The sequence below is a fragment of the Agrilus planipennis genome, unplaced genomic scaffold (genome assembly GCF_000699045.2).
Source record: "Agrilus planipennis isolate EAB-ADULT unplaced genomic scaffold, Apla_2.0 scaffold85, whole genome shotgun sequence".
NCBI classification, from domain to species: domain Eukaryota; kingdom Metazoa; phylum Arthropoda; class Insecta; order Coleoptera; family Buprestidae; genus Agrilus; species Agrilus planipennis.
The window spans coordinates 581,288-602,793 of record NW_020438910.1 but is presented as its reverse complement, the minus strand read 5'-3'; the positions used below and the strand labels follow the sequence as shown (position 1 = coordinate 602,793).

Genomic DNA, 21,506 nt, shown 5'->3' with positions numbered 1-21,506 from the left:
GACTGCACTAAATCGTCCACTTTAGGTGTAACAGTCCTATTAAACAATTTAACTATTGTTAATAACCCAATAGCATAATTATAATAATCTTAACCTACCTTATTAGATAATTGAGGAACATAGAAACGACAGGGAACCATTACAGGGCCACTGAAGACGGTAAGCCGCCTCACCACCCTGTCTCTTGAGATTAATCAAAAAAACAATCGAAATTTCATTGAACATTTCGCCACTTTATCGTAGATTCCTTAGCAACTCTCCTCTCGTCATAGCACTTTTTTTACATCAGTACATTTTTTGTTAGTTTATTAATAACTGTAATGGGTTTGTTATTTATTTTATTTAATTAAATTACAGAAAAAAGGAAATTTAAAAGATGGAATGAATCAATTAAATATATAGTTTCAAATGAGATATCAATTAAATAGTAAAACAGGGCAATATTAAGAAAGTCAAACTCTGCAATATGTTTTTCATCATCATACATTATTTTTTTATTTCACCCAATGCCATTAATAATAAAAAAAAATGTATAATATACACTAGTCTTTGCAGAACAACCTCACTCTGTTCTATGGACCATAAAATATTGTTTAATTTACAATTTAAATGAATAATAATTGTAAAAAAAGACCGAGGAATTACACAATAAATAACTTGTTCTTTCATCTACATCTTTGTACATGTTACAAAAATTCCATTTATAGTAGTTAAGTGAATGCTAATTTGCAACCAATTCTTCTTTTAATTCTCCCTCACCACACAGCCTTAAACATATTCTATCGACGAGGAAGGAGAAGAAAAAATCAGCAAACAGGACTTGAAGCAACACTATCCTGAACTGAAACAAACATTTTATATTCAATCCTGTTCCTAAGATTTAAGGCTCGTATATTATTCTCAAAAGTTAATAATTATTACAAAAGAAACGAGTCTCATGCACACGCGTTAGAAGTTACGCACATATAAATTAAGCCGGCATGAACATAACGATGGTTATGTATTTATTTAAATCGTTTTCGATTACGTGTTTAAATAATATCACTGTGCAGTGTTGCTTGTAAAAAAACTCGCTCCAATCAACGAATAGCAACCACCGTTGAAAAAAAATACCGCACTCGAATTGACCTCGTGCTTGCTAACACAGCTTCGCTACTAATTCCATACTATCGGATGTTCATTAACTGTGCGCACGCAAGTTCCGTTGCATACTAATATTTTACTTTTAACACGCCAAAAGAAGTATAACGTTAAAAATAGAATAAATTCGATTGATTTATCTTATAAGAATATATACTAACATCGTGCGGAAAATCAATTAACTCAAACTGAACAGCTAACTCTGGAAAAGCTCCAAGTGTGAGTGCCAATACTACACCAGAAGATCCAATAATACTGTAAACCAATGCGGTGTTTTCACGTAAACTTTCCATATACGGATATCCCTTTAAAATAAACAATATCACATATTTGACATGAGTAAATGTTAAAAGTATACTTACTCTATAATTAATAGCAAATGTTGCAATCTGTAATGCCATAGAGATAATGTAAACAGTACTGTTAACGATATTGGGTTCAAAATGTTCTTCTTCGTCTTCTTCTAAAGATAATTTTATTTTTGTTGTATTAGTAGCATCACTAAAATGTAAAGTACAGAAATTCTATAATTAATGTGATATTCAAAACTTACCTTTCAGGAATACGTAATTTTGCTTGATGAACTAAATAAATTAGACAAGTAAAGTGAACGGAAAATTGCAAAATTACGGTCAATATAGTATACAAACTGAAAATATTCGGAAGAGGTCTCTGCTTGGACAATGTTTTTAATGGCTGGAAACAAAAAATATTCGATTTATTTCAAGTAGCAATTCTCTATTATCATATTCATGGTAAACCAATGAAAATGATTGCTCAAAAATACTCGATTTATTTTAAGTAACAATTCTCTATTATCATATTCATGGTAAACCAATGAAAATGATTGCTCAAAAATACTCGATTTATTTTAAGTAACAATTCTCTATTATCATATACATGGTGTACCAATGAAAATGATTGCTCAATAATTCGATTTCATAAGAAAGTCTTATAATTAATTACCTTTGATCTGGAAATAAAGAGAAAGCATGCTGCCAAAAGAATACCTTGAAGAGTTGCCTGTACATCTCTAAGTTTAATTCCATCTAAATACAGTACAGATTGAGTATAAGCCAAAATTAGAGCATTTAAAGCTAAAATCTTGAACATTTGCAAAGTTGTTACCAAAGTGCATCTTCCTTGTTTTATAATATGACACACTGAAAATAGTTAACCAGTAGAATCTAATAAACAATTCGGCATTTGTAAAATAAAAATTGATTTACTTCAATGCATTCAAAAAAATCTTACCACATGTAATTGTTGATAATTTGCTAGTGAAAGGTGATGCTATACTTGCATCGCCTAATTTAACTACCTGTACCTGCTCTTGTTCTTCAATTTCTTTCATTATCTTTTGTAAATTCGACTGAACAGTACTTAAACTGTTTTCCATATTTTTTATGGAATGGTTGGATCTATTACGAGGTGCAGGCATTTCTCTTAATCGTCTTTCTTTTTCTTTTTCTCGTTCTAATCTCTCTTTAACGTCTTTTCGTTCTGGTAGTCTTTCAGGTGCATTGGCAAGAATTGCAACACCTACATCAGCATGTTTAAGAGCTCCAACGTCATTAGTACCATCACCACACATAAGAGTTACATACCCTAACGATTTAAGTGTAAGGATTACTTGCTCTTTTTGTTTAGGAGCAAAACGAGCAAATACAGTTATGTGGGGCATCATTTTCAAGAGAAGTTCACTATTATTTTCTTGAAAATATATTAAAGAATCACCAGTGATGCAAAGGCTATAATTTTTAACTAACACTTTCAAATCAGTTGATAAAGGAAACGATCTAGTTTCATCAATCGAGGTCCATTTCTTATTTTCTTCTGAAAACAAGAGTATTGGTTTTGAACAGAACTTTAGTTCTTTTGCAACATGACAAGCGGTTAATGGATTATCTCCGGTTATCATACTAACTCTATGAGATGCGTTTAGTAATTCCTTTATCACACTCTTGGAGTCAGCCTTCAGAGGACAAGAAATTATTACAAATCCTCCAAATAAGAGATCCTTTTCGATGTCATCTCTAGCTAAATTTCTAACTTCTTGAGGACTGATTTTACCTAATTTTTTCCACCCTAGGGCAAGGACCCTTGCACCCCTTCTACTCAGTTCTAAATAAACTTTATCGTAAATATCTGGAATATCCACCAACATGGTTTTTATAGTTTCAGGTGCACCTTTAGCTGTTGCAATATAAATTGTTTCAGTCGATCCAACTTGATTGAAACCCGCAATAACCGACATTCTTTTTAAAGCAGAAGAAAAATGGAATCTGTGAAAAATTTTTAATCCAGGAGATTTCCCTTTTTTAGGAATAACTGCATCTGCTTTTGTGAGATTCCAGTCAACAGCAGTTAATGTTGCTTTTTCTAGTGGATCACCAACCAATCCATCATCCACATGTGCCAGAGAATGGCAAGTTGCTAGAATAAATGTCGATTCCAAAGGAATATCGGAAATTGGTGTAATTTTAGAATTCTCTTTTGCTAAAGCAACACCCTCAACAATTAAGCTATCACTGGTAAGCGTTCCTGTTTTATCGAAGCAACATATTTCAACTTTTCCCGCAAAAGGAATTCGAAAAGGTTCCGTACAAAACACTCCCAGCTTTGATAAAGATAACAACGAAGTGTTAACTGCTAATGATAATTCAATAGGTAGTTCAGGTGGAATAACAGACGTTATAATTAACGTGCACTCTAGAAATAATTTATATCTGTTTCTTTCAGGATCTTCACTACCCTTAATCCAGACATAGACGGCAGCTGCTACTGCAAAAATTAGTAGGAACGAAATAAATCCGAACGTTTCTAGGTTATTTGCAGTAACTCTCTTGACTCCAAATAAAATAGTTCTTAACAATTTTCCTTGTGAAGTATTAAAACCAGTTCTCAAAACGTAACCAACACAACCATTATCTTGAGCACGTAAGCCTGAAATGGCTTTGGTAGGAGCAGTTTGTTGGACAACTTTTGTCCCACCAAAAAGAACATGAAGCTTTCCATCAGCTTCTGGGTCTAATATTGTTTTTGAATCAAAATTTTCAACTGGTTCTTTCATTTGAGGTACTGACTCGCCTAAAAAAATAATACATGAAAAATTAATAAACAAAACGAATAACATCTAATTAAATAAACTTTTGTGCGTTAAGTTTTTCAATTTATTGTTACTCAATTATTCCGTTAAACTAAAATGTTAAAAGTAGTTAATTTTTTTAATGTAGTTGACAATTTCTTTTATACAATGGAATTTCTACAAATTAATTGATATTTTGGCGTTAGAAAGTGAGCTACAAAACACTTAGCGTAATGTAAATGTTATATCTTAAAACGATCTTTTGCTCGCGACTTCGTTGGCGTGAAATAAACCTATAATACGCAATTCGATGGACATTCTAAGAGCATCAGGACATTCCTGCTTATAAAGTGCAGCCGTCATGAAACCTTCTATGTCCTCTCCCTGCACCGCAAACACATAATTAAAGGCACAGAGGGAGGCAAAGGTACGGAAATAAGCAGGCAGTATGGTTAGTGAGACAACAGGATTTAAAATAATAGCAATAGTAGTAGCCACAACTGTCCTAACTATTACTTGGATACTTGGTAATTACAATAATTAACTAAATAATCAATGTATGTAATATTTTGATTTGCTATGAATTAACAAAATTTTAATGTGGTAGTGTGAAGAGTACTGCCAATATTGACTAAACATTTCCTCTAACGATTGGTAGAAACTCAACAGTGTCAGAAAAAGTACAACAATGCTTTAAAAAGGGAAAAATCCCGAAAACACAGGATTGTAATGAATTGTAATTGTAATTGTAAAAACAGAAAAATTACTAGTAAGATATAAAAAGTTTTAATAATTATGTACCCGAAAATAAGCTAGCATTATAAATGTTAAAGCAGTTGCAATTATTATTACAAATACTTTTATAAACGAGCAAAAGAAGATTTACAATACTAATTTGCACCATTACAACAGAAATAATAATTGTGGCTAAATTCTTAACGAGGAATATTGAAATTAAAAAACTCTAGTTATCTAATTATGGCAATATATCGTCATCTACTGATATCCGCTACTAACTAAAGTATTTCATGTTAAACAAGGTCATAGCAAAATATCTACTGCTCAGGAACTTCTACTGTTCTTATTAAAACTGGAAGAAATCAGAACTATCAGTTAATTTTTTAGACCGTAAAGCAAACATAGATCATTTCTATACAATGATGAATTAATACTATGTAGTACATAATAAATAAAAGAAAAATTGCATAATTGCGACATGACATTTTCACATTCGTTTCAATTTTCTCATAAAATTGTTAATATATTTAATGATTATTAGAGTGAATAGCAAAAAGCATCCCAACATGACATTAAAAACAAATTTAATGAGTTAGATGTAGCTATGATACAAAGAATAGTTAAGTATCATGGTCAACTTTTCATTTAGCCAACTGAGATACAAACGGTATAGGCAATAATACAATCGTTTCAAGGATTTGAAGCATTAAAAAATCACCATATATCCGAATTTGTTATCGTTAGAGCATTTTAGCATTAGTCTTGATGGAAAATTTTGCAGGACCATGAATGACTAACGTCATATCAGAGTTATCGTTATAACCGATATCGCTACATGGTAGTTGTTGTTATAACCGATGTCATTATGACCGAGTTCCGCGGTATATTATGTGTTAGAAAATTAAACGCTTTTAAATATTTACCTGTTAATAAGCTTTCATCAACGATACAAGAACCTCTGAGTAATAAAATATCACAAGGAACAAGGTTATCATTTTGAGATCTTGTAATTGAAACAATATCTCCAGGAATAAGTTGATCAGTAGGTAACATTCGCCATCTTCTATTCCTATATACATATATGTTATATGGTTTGTTTCCCATTTTAAGAATTTCAGACATATTTCTAAGCTGTTGCTGAACTAATGTGCACTCAAACAAGACTAACATAACCAGGGTAAAAATTGAATAGTACCAGTATTTATCTAAACACCATAGTGCTACACAAAAAACTTGAAATACAAAAAAAGGAGCTAAGGCTCTTTCTTTGAACAATTCTACAAATTCTGGTATGACCATATCCAAATGGTTTGTCCCATATAATTGCTCAACCTGCTGTATATCAACATTTTCTTGATAACCTTTCCAGTTTACATATTCATTAAACGATTTATTAATTGGAAATTCAAGTCCTTTAAATGTCTTTCGGTTAGTGCACCAAATATATTTGGTTTTTTGGAATATAAACCATATATGATCAACTGTATCACCATTCTAAAAAAATAATTTTGTTACAAATAATAAAACATATCATGTTTTTACTTACTTTATTATTATGTAAATATACTAACTCAGAAGATCCATTGTTAGGAGTTGGTATTACTTTAACTACAGTTGCTTTTAAAGGATTCTGTTCCTAAATATAAAACAGAGTAATTGTTAATAAACTCTACAGTAATATACATTCTTAGTAATACAGTGTACAATAAATATGTTAATATATAACATTAGAAAAAAAGAGTAATGAGTATAACAATACTTTCTAAGCTTAAAAACATGAAAAAAGAACATATTATAGCATATAAATGACTTACTTAAAATATCATTAAATACCTTTTTGCAAGTTAATAAACTGCGTATGTGAACAGACCAGTGGCAACCAAGACAGCAGAGAATTTGTAGACATGCAATGATCGCTAGACTTACAAAAGCATCTTCTTGATTCTCCCAAAAATTTAATAATACACACCACCAATATAACCAAAGTATGTAAATAAAAATAAATGGAAAGATATATCCATGAAAAAATGTTTTTCTGCAAGTATAAAGAGTGACAGACTGCACTAAATCGTCCACTTTAGGTGTAACAGTCATTCTTAATTCCCAATCACGACTGTAATTCAGCAGATGTTACTTGCAGTTACTTCAAATTTCAATGTCTTGGTTAGGAACGTTATAAGTATTACAAGTATTCAATAAATTCCTACAACATGAAATGTGTTGCACTATAAAAAGCCAATACTTTACCAGTAGTTACATTAATTTAACCATAAGGTACATTTTCTAAGTCCAAGATATATTTTTCAGAGTACAGAAATCACAGTAAGCTGCATATCTTCTTTTTAATTACCCGCTGACTTTTCACTCACCTGTCACCTTCTGACAAAATTATTATTGGTTAACTGGCGTCTGTAAGGAGCAGAGAAGCAGTCAAAACGAACTTTGCCAAATATGCTCGAGTCATAGAAAAAGTTCTTTATCTGTGGAACTATCAATTAATATACTATGATTAATGTAATAGTCTATGATCATAGCCTACGGTCATATATGGTAATAGCCATAGCTACCCTTTGTAGATCTATTATCTATGGCCAAATAACAGCTATCTATGGCAATAGCACAGTTCAGTTGTAGTTGTCAGTAATATTATTTATTGTTCGTTAATAATTTAATCGTGTATACGAGTGTATACTAAATATAATCAAAACGGAATTTAGACTGCACATAGTACATAATATTTTTATCTGTTACAACTCCATGAACAAAAAAGATAATTTAATGAAACTATGGAACAAGTAGAAAGTATGTGGCCTTACATTCCACAACCGGTTTTATATAATATATTTTCGTACTTAAACTATAAGGATTTAATAAGGGCTGGAGAAGTGTGCCACTTGTGGTATATTGCTAGTCGTGATGATTTTCTTTGGAAGAGAATATTTTTCCAAAATTTTAAAATAGAGCGGTCAGTACCTCCCATAAGTGGTGAGTACTTGGTAATGATGGTTTTAATTAGTATTAATTCATATATATATTAGGTAAAACATGGTTGGAAGAGTTTAAGCGTTTGTGTTATCATATTCCAATTGTGCAAACGGAAACCCTTACTGATCATATGCATCAAGTATTACATGTCAGTTTTTCACATAATGGGAAATATTTTGCTACATGTTCTAAAGATGGGTATATATTGGTAATTTACTATAATTATTTAATAAACAGTATTTGTCAATGCTAACATTTAAGGTATGGAATTCTACATATCCAGCAAGAATTAAGTATTTTAAAGATATGAAAAAGTTTTGTTGGAAATACACACAGTATTCTCAGTTTAATGAATCAGATACATTGTTATTAGTGTCTGGAGTACATTTTGGATCACCTCATAGTACATCTGGAGAAATTGCAGTCTTCAGTTTGCAAGGTAGCAACAAATTTTGTATAGTGTACAATCTCGATACCCTGAACAGTTTGGGACTACTGTCGATTCAGACATACTTGTAAGGTATTTCAGTAAATGTATTTTTTGAAATACATCTTTTTAAGACTTATTTCAAGCCGTATTTCAATTTGATCAAAAAATATTTAAATGATCAATTAAATACATTTAAATGATCAAATAACTACAGCAGTCAATTTAATTTCTTTTGAGTTTTGTGTTTGTATTGTCTTCTAAAAGGATAAAATTGTTTTGCATTCATATTAAAATATGTAATGAAAGGGCCACAATGGTATTTGTTACCAGGATCGATTCAGATAATCACAAGGCCTAGAACAGCCAAGTTTTCATAACAGGCAAATTTTATTTGTAAATGAACATCAGCAATTACAGTTGATAAGGAAAGAGTACACTTTGTGTAGGAAAAAATTGTTAATTATTTGAGTAAAAATGGAATTTGGAAATAAAAAAACTTATTTAGTTAGTAAAAAGAAAAGTATATGTTCACCAGTATTAAAAAAATAAAAATTATGTGTCTTTCATTAGAATACAATATCAAATCAGCCTTTTTCACAATTTTCTGCAAAAATACCGGTAATGTTTGGACTATACATCCTAATGTCATTACTTTTGCCTGGTAGGAGGAGTGGGGGACGCTAGCCAGCCGCTCATATTCAAAATACCGAAGTTATTTTTTTTGGTATAGTTCCGTTAAAGTTATGGTTGGACAGACTTTTTTTTACTGAACTTAGCCCGTTTTTTTGATTCGACCATCATTAGATTGCAATATTCTCATTTGCAAGGAAAAATAGGAATATGAAATACAATGTGAATGAATGCACGTTTAGGTTAATATTATTGGTCACTTGAATTCGCCTGTGTCAGTTTTCTCCATAAATTCACCATATTGTTTAGATCAAGAGCATCGCAAAGGTCTTTTTCGCTTTTTATCATCATTAAGATATCAAGTATCTCCTCTTTAATGATGGACCTGGTCAAATTTTTAACTATTTTCGTTTCCTTGCACAAGATTTTGGTTGCTTTTTCTACAATGAATATATTACTTGAGATATCGTAGTTAGTTTGCATATTAGTGGGAGGACCACGTATTCCGAACCACCTAAACTTTTAAATTTCGAAAAATAAGTGTTCAAGACAGTTGATACTTGCAGGTCTGGTAGTTGTTGATATTACCTGCAAATTGAGTTGATTGTAAAATTGAGGAAGTTACAGATAAAGAACCGACAGCGTTTTTCAATGAAATCATTGAAGTATGTACATTACACTAAACTTTTCGTAGTTCTTACTGACTATCTCTTGGTAGTTGTTATAGATTTAGACGTTATAATAAAATAGAAAAATTATTATTGACAAAGAGGGAATTTTAATTCATCATAAATGCACTGGATTATAATATTTTCTTTATACTTTCGAATACATATAAGCTAGGGTCAGCGTCTGATCCTTCAGCAGGTTGGACCAAAATTAAAAAATTAGTAGGATTTGTTATAATTTTAAAGACTGTTCCTCTCAGTGATACATATTATCATAGCTCAATTTTTCATCTCTTCTTAACGCATTCATTTTTAAGTTCCTAGCGCGCAAGTATTGTAGGTCATATTTGTGTCAATGAATAAGGAAGTGTATCCTCTTACAATTAGCTGCACTTCCGTTGGTCATTGTTTAATAAGAATTTATATTCAGGTTTTTAGTTTTGAAGATTATAATTGTGCTAAAGCTAATTTCCAAAAGTTATTGCTAAGAATGTTGATTAAATGCAAATTAACAATGCTATTTATACTTACTTGATTGAACTCCTATTACGTTGCAGATAATAAGTCAATCTAAGAGTTATTTCTAATTATTAAGAATAGTAAATTGTTCGGATGAACGCGTATTCTAATTATTGAGATTGTACTGCAGTTATATGTAATATGTTAACAATAAAATTTCCATTTTGATAGTATAATTTTTGAAATTTATTTTATAGCTGGCTTTGAGTTGCAATGCCGGGTAGTGAATAAGCCGTATGATATTTTTGGAACATGGTATAGTGATCAACACCTCTTATCAGGCGACTTGCGTTGGTTGGCCCATTTAGTTAGTACGTCTTTCTTGTGGTTAAATAAAGCTTCACAAGAAACAAGTTCCGAGCATGTACCTATTACCCAGAATTTGTTTCGATTTTATAATAGAAATGCTAGTTCTATTAGAGCTATTATGGTATCTAACTGTCTTCCTAATTCTGAAAGGGCTGCTGGTGGTTCAGAAGACCTAAATGATGAAATTCTGTTGAAAGAAAATATTGTGGAACATGGAAATCCTGTTAGTCATCGTGATATAAATGTTCTTACCAATCAACCAACTACAACAAGAAATCAAGGTATCTGCTAAAATAGCAGGTATTTAAATAATAAAAAAATCATGACGAATAGTATTACGTATAAATGAGTGCAACAGTACTATTGTTGTTATCCTTTTGGTATATTAATTGTCAATATTTGGCAATCAACAGGAGGCATAATAACATGATAAATTACATAAATTTAAATTAATTTCAAAGTTAGTGCTCTGTGATATTTAAAGGACTGTTTTACTGTATTTTATTTTCGGTATCTAATTTCTTTTAAAACAAATCAAAATATATCTGTAAATCTTATAAAGGATGCTTTACAAAGGAGGTTATTCATATATTTTTTATTGTTAATAAAATCCTAATGGCTTGTGGGGTTCAAAAATTATTACAAAATTTGTGAATGTTATTGAGGGAAAACAACGCTATTTTTTTTTTTTTCAATTTTTAGAGAATATTAGAAGGTGATTTCAAAAGTACAAACGTATGTTAACAATTAGACAATCGTGAAATATTGAATTTTAACTTAATCTGTCCGAGTATTTCAATGTGAATGCGTAAAATAGTATATTACGTACCAATGGAAGGCTATTACAGACTACGATAGCAAACACGTACTGTGTGATAGCCTACATTTTCAAGGTGTGTGCACTGTTTTTTGTCACATTTCTGTACTATTACAATTACGGTATAAACTGATAATTATGTTACGTCTGGCAATAGTGATTACATGATCACTTTAAGTTTCTGTTAAGACACATACTTAAGAATCGTGTGCGTGCGGTTTTTAGTTCCGTACTTTAGAGAAAAGGAAAATCAACTTTCTAATATGATGTGACAAAGAAAAAGTATTTGCGTCGACTTGGACAAAATGCCAAACCGACAGGAAAATGGGCTAAATTGAGATGTAAAACATTGAAGTAATAGTAATAATGTTTTGGATGTTTAATGCACATAAACAATGCTTTTGATTGCGAGAAATATTGAGTTCAGTGCTACGAAGCGTAACCTAGACAGATTAAATGAAATTAGGTATTGATTACTTCTTCGCCTTAAGATTCGTTTTGTTTTTTCCTGTTAGCTACTTTTTCAAAATTATTGCTGTTATTTTTCTGCCCAACAATGTTACTAAGGCATCTGTATCTAAACGAGTTTGTTTTGATGTTTAAAACCTTTGAGAAGCCCAATTTAAATCAAATTAGCTTTCATGTTAAAAGGCATTTTCTCTATGTTACCTTAGTTGCTTAAATAATATTAAAAGAGTAAAAAAAAATTAAAAAAAGTCAAAGCCAATATATGATGTAGGAGTCAAAAATGCTCGGAATTTAAATTTCACGTGCTAACCAGTTGTAGTACATCACCAGTCACTGCTGGGTGTATTGTGCAGCTCTGTTAAGTGCATTTATTTATAAGGTTGTAATCTGTGAACAGACTATTTAATATGAATACCTTTTAGTTCCTGTTTGCTCTTATGGACGCTGGAAGTCGGGAGATATCGTCGATTATGTTACTCCAATTCGATATAATTCAGATTATAGGAAAGCTGAACAAGAATATAAATGCTTAGATGGTGAACCTGACGATTTGAGTGATGAAGGCAAAGAAAATGAATACGATAGTAATTCAGAGTCATCTTTGGAAATAGATAATAATTGTGACTTTGAAAATGAGGAGGATTTAGTGCATAATGACAAGTACTTAATTTTTACTACAGGATTTAAAACGTATACTCCCCATCAAATAGGTTAGTATTACTATATTGAGTAAACTTTCCTACTACGACTTATTCAAAAACTTAACTTTTTTTAGAAATGACTCATTTTTGAAAAACATAAATTTTATAGTTTTTCATAAGTGGGGCATTTTAGGCAATTGTCAAAAGGTGAAAATTGTACAAACAAACCTGATAAATAAATTAACACTTTGAACACAATTAAATTGTTCAGGTATTATTGTTTTGCACTTTTTTGCAAAATAATAATAAACTAATAATAAAATGTTACTTAACTAGAGTTTATAAAATGAAACAGTTTTAATATATGTAAATTTTTACTTTGTTCATTTCACCAATTATGAAAAGTGTTTGCTATCAAATTTGACGATCATTTATAAAACTAAATAAAATTTAAAATTAGACGAGTAATCATTGTTAATTATGCCTATCGTTGAAGTTTCCGATTTATAATTGTTTTTAGACAATAACAGTTAAGTTTGTATTCGCTATCATTTATTACAAAAGCATGAGGCCCAAATTGGCTGTTCCTACTACAATATCAGCGGTGTTCAGCCCGCATTAGTGTGCGTTGAAATTCCAGGAGGCAAGCTGTCTATCAAATTGTATTGCTCTATTAAACGATATTAATTTTTGTGACACAATTTAGACACGTGTGTTAACAATAAATTTGGTCCAATTTAATTGTAATGCGCATGGGCCTTCAGTTTGGATGGCAATACACACGTGATCTTAATAGCTCATTTCCTTGCATAAGAATGTAATATGTTATTCCTTATACAGTTTTTGTTTTTCAAATCTATATTTTAAGATAACAATAAAATAATACTAGTACGTCTTTTAGGTTTCAAAAGAATAAGGCCATTTATGTTTCCTAAACGCATTGATCCTGGACCGTCCCTAAAAGAACGTTTGGAGTTACATGAGCGTAAAAAAGAAAAATTAAGATCAGGATCTCCACCAAATGAACCTAATTGGTTAGATTTTGATGCAGTAGCTGATAAATTTGATAAAGTTGATCATTTGATCGATTTGCACGGTCATATAATCGGAATGGGTCTCAGCCCAGATCACAGGTAAANTTTAAATGTCTTTCGGTTAGTGCACCAAATATATTTGGTTTTTTGGAATATAAACCATATATGATCAACTGTATCACCATTCTAAAAAAATAATTTTGTTACAAATAATAAAACATATCATGTTTTTACTTACTTTATTATTATGTAAATATACTAACTCAGAAGATCCATTGTTAGGAGTTGGTATTACTTTAACTACAGTTGCTTTTAAAGGATTCTGTTCCTAAATATAAAACAGAGTAATTGTTAATAAACTCTACAGTAATATACATTCTTAGTAATACAGTGTACAATAAATATGTTAATATATAACATTAGAAAAAAAGAGTAATGAGTATAACAATACTTTCTAAGCTTAAAAACATGAAAAAAGAACATATTATAGCATATAAATGACTTACTTAAAATATCATTAAATACCTTTTTGCAAGTTAATAAACTGCGTATGTGAACAGACCAGTGGCAACCAAGACAGCAGAGAATTTGTAGACATGCAATGATCGCTAGACTTACAAAAGCATCTTCTTGATTCTCCCAAAAATTTAATAATACACACCACCAATATAACCAAAGTATGTAAATAAAAATAAATGGAAAGATATATCCATGAAAAAATGTTTTTCTGCAAGTATAAAGAGTGACAGACTGCACTAAATCGTCCACTTTAGGTGTAACAGTCATTCTTAATTCCCAATCACGACTGTAATTCAGCAGATGTTACTTGCAGTTACTTCAAATTTCAATGTCTTGGTTAGGAACGTTATAAGTATTACAAGTATTCAATAAATTCCTACAACATGAAATGTGTTGCACTATAAAAAGCCAATACTTTACCAGTAGTTACATTAATTTAACCATAAGGTACATTTTCTAAGTCCAAGATATATTTTTCAGAGTACAGAAATCACAGTAAGCTGCATATCTTCTTTTTAATTACCCGCTGACTTTTCACTCACCTGTCACCTTCTGACAAAATTATTATTGGTTAACTGGCGTCTGTAAGGAGCAGAGAAGCAGTCAAAACGAACTTTGCCAAATATGCTCGAGTCATAGAAAAAGTTCTTTATCTGTGGAACTATCAATTAATATACTATGATTAATGTAATAGTCTATGATCATAGCCTACGGTCATATATGGTAATAGCCATAGCTACCCTTTGTAGATCTATTATCTATGGCCAAATAACAGCTATCTATGGCAATAGCACAGTTCAGTTGTAGTTGTCAGTAATATTATTTATTGTTCGTTAATAATTTAATCGTGTATACGAGTGTATACTAAATATAATCAAAACGGAATTTAGACTGCACATAGTACATAATATTTTTATCTGTTACAACTCCATGAACAAAAAAGATAATTTAATGAAACTATGGAACAAGTAGAAAGTATGTGGCCTTACATTCCACAACCGGTTTTATATAATATATTTTCGTACTTAAACTATAAGGATTTAATAAGGGCTGGAGAAGTGTGCCACTTGTGGTATATTGCTAGTCGTGATGATTTTCTTTGGAAGAGAATATTTTTCCAAAATTTTAAAATAGAGCGGTCAGTACCTCCCATAAGTGGTGAGTACTTGGTAATGATGGTTTTAATTAGTATTAATTCATATATATATTAGGTAAAACATGGTTGGAAGAGTTTAAGCGTTTGTGTTATCATATTCCAATTGTGCAAACGGAAACCCTTACTGATCATATGCATCAAGTATTACATGTCAGTTTTTCACATAATGGGAAATATTTTGCTACATGTTCTAAAGATGGGTATATATTGGTAATTTACTATAATTATTTAATAAACAGTATTTGTCAATGCTAACATTTAAGGTATGGAATTCTACATATCCAGCAAGAATTAAGTATTTTAAAGATATGAAAAAGTTTTGTTGGAAATACACACAGTATTCTCAGTTTAATGAATCAGATACATTGTTATTAGTGTCTGGAGTACATTTTGGATCACCTCATAGTACATCTGGAGAAATTGCAGTCTTCAGTTTGCAAGGTAGCAACAAATTTTGTATAGTGTACAATCTCGATACCCTGAACAGTTTGGGACTACTGTCGATTCAGACATACTTGTAAGGTATTTCAGTAAATGTATTTTTTGAAATACATCTTTTTAAGACTTATTTCAAGCCGTATTTCAATTTGATCAAAAAATATTTAAATGATCAATTAAATACATTTAAATGATCAAATAACTACAGCAGTCAATTTAATTTCTTTTGAGTTTTGTGTTTGTATTGTCTTCTAAAAGGATAAAATTGTTTTGCATTCATATTAAAATATGTAATGAAAGGGCCACAATGGTATTTGTTACCAGGATCGATTCAGATAATCACAAGGCCTAGAACAGCCAAGTTTTCATAACAGGCAAATTTTATTTGTAAATGAACATCAGCAATTACAGTTGATAAGGAAAGAGTACACTTTGTGTAGGAAAAAATTGTTAATTATTTGAGTAAAAATGGAATTTGGAAATAAAAAAACTTATTTAGTTAGTAAAAAGAAAAGTATATGTTCACCAGTATTAAAAAAATAAAAATTATGTGTCTTTCATTAGAATACAATATCAAATCAGCCTTTTTCACAATTTTCTGCAAAAATACCGGTAATGTTTGGACTATACATCCTAATGTCATTACTTTTGCCTGGTAGGAGGAGTGGGGGACGCTAGCCAGCCGCTCATATTCAAAATACCGAAGTTATTTTTTTTGGTATAGTTCCGTTAAAGTTATGGTTGGACAGACTTTTTTTTACTGAACTTAGCCCGTTTTTTTGATTCGACCATCATTAGATTGCAATATTCTCATTTGCAAGGAAAAATAGGAATATGAAATACAATGTGAATGAATGCACGTTTAGGTTAATATTATTGGTCACTTGAATTCGCCTGTGTCAGTTTTCTCCATAAATTCACCATATTGTTTAGATCAAGAGCATCGCAAAGGTCTTTTTCGCTTTTTATCATCATTAAGATATCAAGTATCTCCTCTTTAATGATGGACCTGGTCAAATTTTTAACTATTTTCGTTTCCTTGCACAAGATTTTGGTTGCTTTTTCTACAATGAATATATTACTTGAGATATCGTAGTTAGTTTGCATATTAGTGGGAGGACCACGTATTCCGAACCACCTAAACTTTTAAATTTCGAAAAATAAGTGTTCAAGACAGTTGATACTTGCAGGTCTGGTAGTTGTTGATATTACCTGCAAATTGAGTTGATTGTAAAATTGAGGAAGTTACAGATAAAGAACCGACAGCGTTTTTCAATGAAATCATTGAAGTATGTACATTACACTAAACTTTTCGTAGTTCTTACTGACTATCTCTTGGTAGTTGTTATAGATTTAGACGTTATAATAAAATAGAAAAATTATTATTGACAAAGAGGGAATTTTAATTCATCATAAATGCACTGGATTATAATATTTTCTTTATACTTTCGAATACATATAAGCTAGGGTCAGCGTCTGATCCTTCAGCAGGTTGGACCAAAATTAAAAAATTAGTAGGATTTGTTATAATTTTAAAGACTGTTCCTCTCAGTGATACATATTATCATAGCTCAATTTTTCATCTCTTCTTAACGCATTCATTTTTAAGTTCCTAGCGCGCAAGTATTGTAGGTCATATTTGTGTCAATGAATAAGGAAGTGTATCCTCTTACAATTAGCTGCACTTCCGTTGGTCATTGTTTAATAAGAATTTATATTCAGGTTTTTAGTTTTGAAGATTATAATTGTGCTAAAGCTAATTTCCAAAAGTTATTGCTAAGAATGTTGATTAAATGCAAATTAACAATGCTATTTATACTTACTTGATTGAACTCCTATTACGTTGCAGATAATAAGTCAATCTAAGAGTTATTTCTAATTATTAAGAATAGTAAATTGTTCGGATGAACGCGTATTCTAATTATTGAGATTGTACTGCAGTTATATGTAATATGTTAACAATAAAATTTCCATTTTGATAGTATAATTTTTGAAATTTATTTTATAGCTGGCTTTGAGTTGCAATGCCGGGTAGTGAATAAGCCGTATGATATTTTTGGAACATGGTATAGTGATCAACACCTCTTATCAGGCGACTTGCGTTGGTTGGCCCATTTAGTTAGTACGTCTTTCTTGTGGTTAAATAAAGCTTCACAAGAAACAAGTTCCGAGCATGTACNACAAATCCAAAAAGATACCTATTTATTTTCAAACCAAATAACAAAATTTAACACACTATCTCTTAAAAATGTAGAAATGAAAAGAAAAGAACAACTTCATTGGCTCAAAAGTCATAACATAAAACCTATAAGTCATAACATAATCAAAAAGAAAACAAATGCACTTTTCATTACTCTAAAAAAAATCTTAATGATATCCTAATCCTCTCTTAAAACCAACCTCTATTTCCTAAAATTCTATTTTAAATAGCCGTATATTGTTAATCCCTTTTGGGTACGCACTTGCTAAAATGCAAGCGTCTGATGATCAGTTGTTAGATAATAGCTATATGTTATTAGACTCCAGTAGAGCTTATTTTTTGAATAAAATCAATTTATGATTCTATTTTAAGAAGGGTGTGAAACAACAGTATATTACATAACATTGCGCACGAGCGTGAATTTTATCACATGTGTGACAATGTCCTAGCGCATGATTTTTTTTCGGATCTTCGGACATTCTCCAACGTTAGGAGGTTGTTTCATCCCTATAAGTAAGAAGAAACACTATAAAATGAATACTGCCTGCATTGATTTACATAATTCCATACTTTTTTATTCTTAGTATAACATTTATAGAGTTTATCCATTAAAAAAAGGTACATATGAAATTCCTTCTGATATTAACAATTATTGAATCATGTATGTAGTATGTTATTTATCAATCTTCTCTCGTTAAACTTAAAGAGAAATCACTTATATAGTAACCTTGACAATTTGTTGTTTATTTGAAAATTAGTTTTATTTTACTTTAAGGTACCTTTATGTGAATAGCAGACCTTGGCCTCAAGGCTATACAATAAGTAACCCTTTGGAACCACCACCCATAGCTCAAGAAATAGATATCCATGTTATTGATTTGGTTACATTCAAGCAAGTCGGGATAATGCTTCGATCTCACAAAGCCTATACTCCAAATAACGAATGTTTTTTCATATTTCTAGACGTGTGTGATAAATATGTAGCAAGGTAATTTATTTACATAATTTGAAAATTGAAATTTACTTTAACTTTTGCTAAATTAGTTTGAGTTAGGTTTAACTATTATTTATAAACAAACACATTAAATTGAAAGGAATTTGTTTGACTTGCATGGCATTTACAGTACATACATTAAAAATAAAAAAAGCGTATGAACAAACATTTTAATAATTCGTACAAATAATAGAATCAAACAATCAATTTTTTTTATGATCGATTGGCTTTGTTAAAATTGGAAAACTTTGTTGGGATATTTGTTCTTGTTGTAGTTTTCAATAGTTATGTTATTATACAATATGATAATTTTAAAAAAATATTTTTAACATTTTTTGATAAAATTTGGGTAAAATAGTGTTTATGCAGTCATTTTGAAGGATTATTGATCTTTCATGCCTCACTGAGAACTGAAATAAATAAATTGATTTATCCCTAAAGATGCTAAACATGCTTGATAGTGAAATGTTAGACAATAATAATCCTTTATGATGACGACGACGACCTAAACACCCCAAGAGACATATAATAGAAATTTTGAAAATATATTGCTTTAGTGGTGCTGAAGATAACCACGGGTACTTGTGGGATCGTCATTATGGGATGTGTTTGGCAAAATTTCCTCATGCAGATGTTGTTAATTCAGTGGCTTTTAATCCGAAGGATCCCGAAATGCTAGTCACTACATCAGATGATAACACTATAAAGATCTGGAGATCGAAATCAAAAGTTAAGCAGTTTGGATTAAATTATGCTCAGTTTCAGCAGGGTATTGAAACAAGAAGGTATCGTGGTCAAAACGCATCTACAAATCTGCGTGGTAGTTATAATCGAAATACTTAAAAGTATATTTTACAAATATTGTATCTGATCTATTTAAATCAATATTAACCGATACTGAAAAGGAACCTACCTACATTAGTAGTACACACGTGATAAATTGCGATGGAATATCCGTCCTTTACAAAATTGTTGGACAATTTAGACACGTGTGTTAACAATAAATTTGGTCCAATTTAATTGTAATGCGCATGGGCCTTCAGTTTGGATGGCAATACACACGTGATCTTAATAGCTCATTTCCTTGCATAAGAATGTAATATGTTATTCCTTATACAGTTTTTGTTTTTCAAATCTATATTTTAAGATAACAATAAAATAATACTAGTACGTCTTTTAGGTTTCAAAAGAATAAGGCCATTTATGTTTCCTAAACGCATTGATCCTGGACCGTCCCTAAAAGAACGTTTGGAGTTACATGAGCGTAAAAAAGAAAAATTAAGATCAGGATCTCCACCAAATGAACCTAATTGGTTAGATTTTGATGCAGTAGCTGATAAATTTGATAAAGTTGATCATTTGATCGATTTGCACGGTCATATAATCGGAATGGGTCTCAGCCCAGATCACAGGNAAAATAATAAACCACTGCCCAGCACAGTTCTGTACACTGTGCAGGTGACTTGTATTATATTCTTATGATATTGTACTTATTTTTCGTGATTTTAATAAAGTGCTTATTTTTAGTATGCTTTATATCCACATTTAATAAGTTGTAACACGTAAGATTTATCATGCTAGCTCATTAGCTATTTACATTTCTAATCCATAGAGATAATAGAATTAAAGCAGGGAAGCTTATCGGAAATACGTTTTCTTAAAAGAAAGGAACAAAGAATGGTCAATTATACCGACTAATCAGAAGTACTATTAACATATTAAATAAAGAGAGTGTTTTTCATCTCACAGTTCACTTACAACTTACAAGGCAGTACAGGACTTCCCTACTCCAACTGTATTATCTTTATAGGTGTATAAACAAAGAAATTGAGTAACAGCAAAAAATTCAAATTCTGTTACAAACTAGAAAATTCCTACCTATTTTTTAGCAGTTTCTGTAAATTAAACTTCATAAATATATTAATTACTTACAATTGTTTTTTGTAAAATTAACGTAATTTAAAATACAGCTTTTAAAACTTTTTGAAGAAGACAAAAGCATCCGAAATATCTTTTATATGTATATATCTATTGTATATCACAGATCAAAACTTTCATACTGACAAGAAAAAGGAATCATTCTTCGTTTTGTAATAATTTTGCTACAAATTATTTGCTTTACAGGGTATTCCTTAAATCGTTGAAATTCAACTTGATCTTTCAGTTACTTCTTTTTCTCTCACTTAATTTTGAAGCAATAATTTAAACAGTTTGTACTTCATGTGCATTATCTTCTGTTAGTGTTTCTCCAGAAATAAGGTATGGTCGACGGAACATATCGATTCAAAACTCGTTTTTTTTATGGAACATTTTTTTAAAAATATTTACTTAATAGGTACTCTTGATAAAGGCTGAATAAGCCGAAACGTATGTCGATTTTTTATGAAACACTGTTGAAACATTTTTGCAATTTTAGTTTCTTCATTGCTACTAACAATATCTAATTTTGATGAAAATATTTTTCGACATCATGCACTATTTAAAATTTTTAATTAGGTATTGTTATCTCGTTACTACAGCAAGCAAGCCATATTTAACCTTTTAACTCCTATTTCTAGTATTCTTGAACTCACCCTGATCCTCGTAAAGTTAGTTGCCCATATTAATTTTGTCATATTGCCCTTGCAGTCTACTAAAAAAAATGAAGATACTTCTGTTTTTAAAAAAAAATTAAGTTCGAACTTTGATTAAGAATACCCAGACTTATCATTTGACGAAAGAGCAGGTTGTAA

At 30.6% G+C, this 21,506-nt stretch overlaps 2 protein-coding genes across 6 annotated transcripts; one reads left to right on the top strand and one right to left on the bottom strand.

Moving 5' to 3' along the window:
- Positions 1–382: 382 nt before the first annotated feature.
- On the bottom strand, positions 383–14,562 carry LOC108733867 (manganese-transporting ATPase 13A1). Of its 3 annotated transcripts, XM_025973473.1 has the most exons (11): positions 14,417–14,562; positions 13,993–14,362; positions 13,706–13,795; positions 13,580–13,653; positions 5,890–6,386; positions 2,395–4,230; positions 2,107–2,303; positions 1,694–1,836; positions 1,503–1,641; positions 1,302–1,445; positions 383–841 (listed from the first exon to the last, which is right to left on the bottom strand). In XM_025973473.1, the coding sequence occupies exons 2-11, from the start codon at positions 14,251–14,253 to the stop codon at positions 722–724; spliced, it is 3,501 nt and encodes a 1,166-aa protein (XP_025829258.1). In that variant the 5' UTR covers positions 14,254–14,362; positions 14,417–14,562; the 3' UTR covers positions 383–721. The 3 variants fall into 3 exon arrangements, with proteins under 3 accessions (XP_025829258.1, XP_025829257.1, XP_025829259.1); XM_025973472.1 differs by lacking the exons at positions 13,580–13,653; positions 13,706–13,795; positions 13,993–14,362; positions 14,417–14,562 and adding exons at positions 6,513–6,602; positions 6,800–7,080 and having other exon boundaries at positions 5,890–6,460; XM_025973474.1 differs by lacking the exons at positions 5,890–6,386; positions 13,580–13,653; positions 13,706–13,795; positions 13,993–14,362; positions 14,417–14,562 and having other exon boundaries at positions 2,107–2,327; positions 2,395–2,472.
- Positions 7,529–19,733, top strand: LOC108733871 (F-box/WD repeat-containing protein 5). Of its 3 annotated transcripts, XM_025973475.1 has the most exons (8): positions 7,533–7,951; positions 8,005–8,159; positions 8,213–8,390; positions 10,396–10,788; positions 12,215–12,502; positions 13,335–13,566; positions 18,556–18,768; positions 19,332–19,733. In XM_025973475.1, exons 1-8 carry the CDS (start codon positions 7,753–7,755, stop codon positions 19,615–19,617), a joined length of 1,944 nt encoding a protein of 647 aa, XP_025829260.1. In that variant the 5' UTR covers positions 7,533–7,752; the 3' UTR covers positions 19,618–19,733. The 3 variants fall into 3 exon arrangements, with proteins under 3 accessions (XP_025829262.1, XP_025829260.1, XP_025829261.1); XM_025973477.1 differs by lacking the exons at positions 13,335–13,566; positions 18,556–18,768; positions 19,332–19,733 and having other exon boundaries at positions 7,529–7,951; positions 10,396–10,807; positions 12,215–12,302; XM_025973476.1 differs by lacking the exons at positions 7,533–7,951; positions 8,005–8,159; positions 8,213–8,390 and having other exon boundaries at positions 10,663–10,807.
- The last annotated feature ends 1,773 nt before the right edge of the window (positions 19,734–21,506 follow it).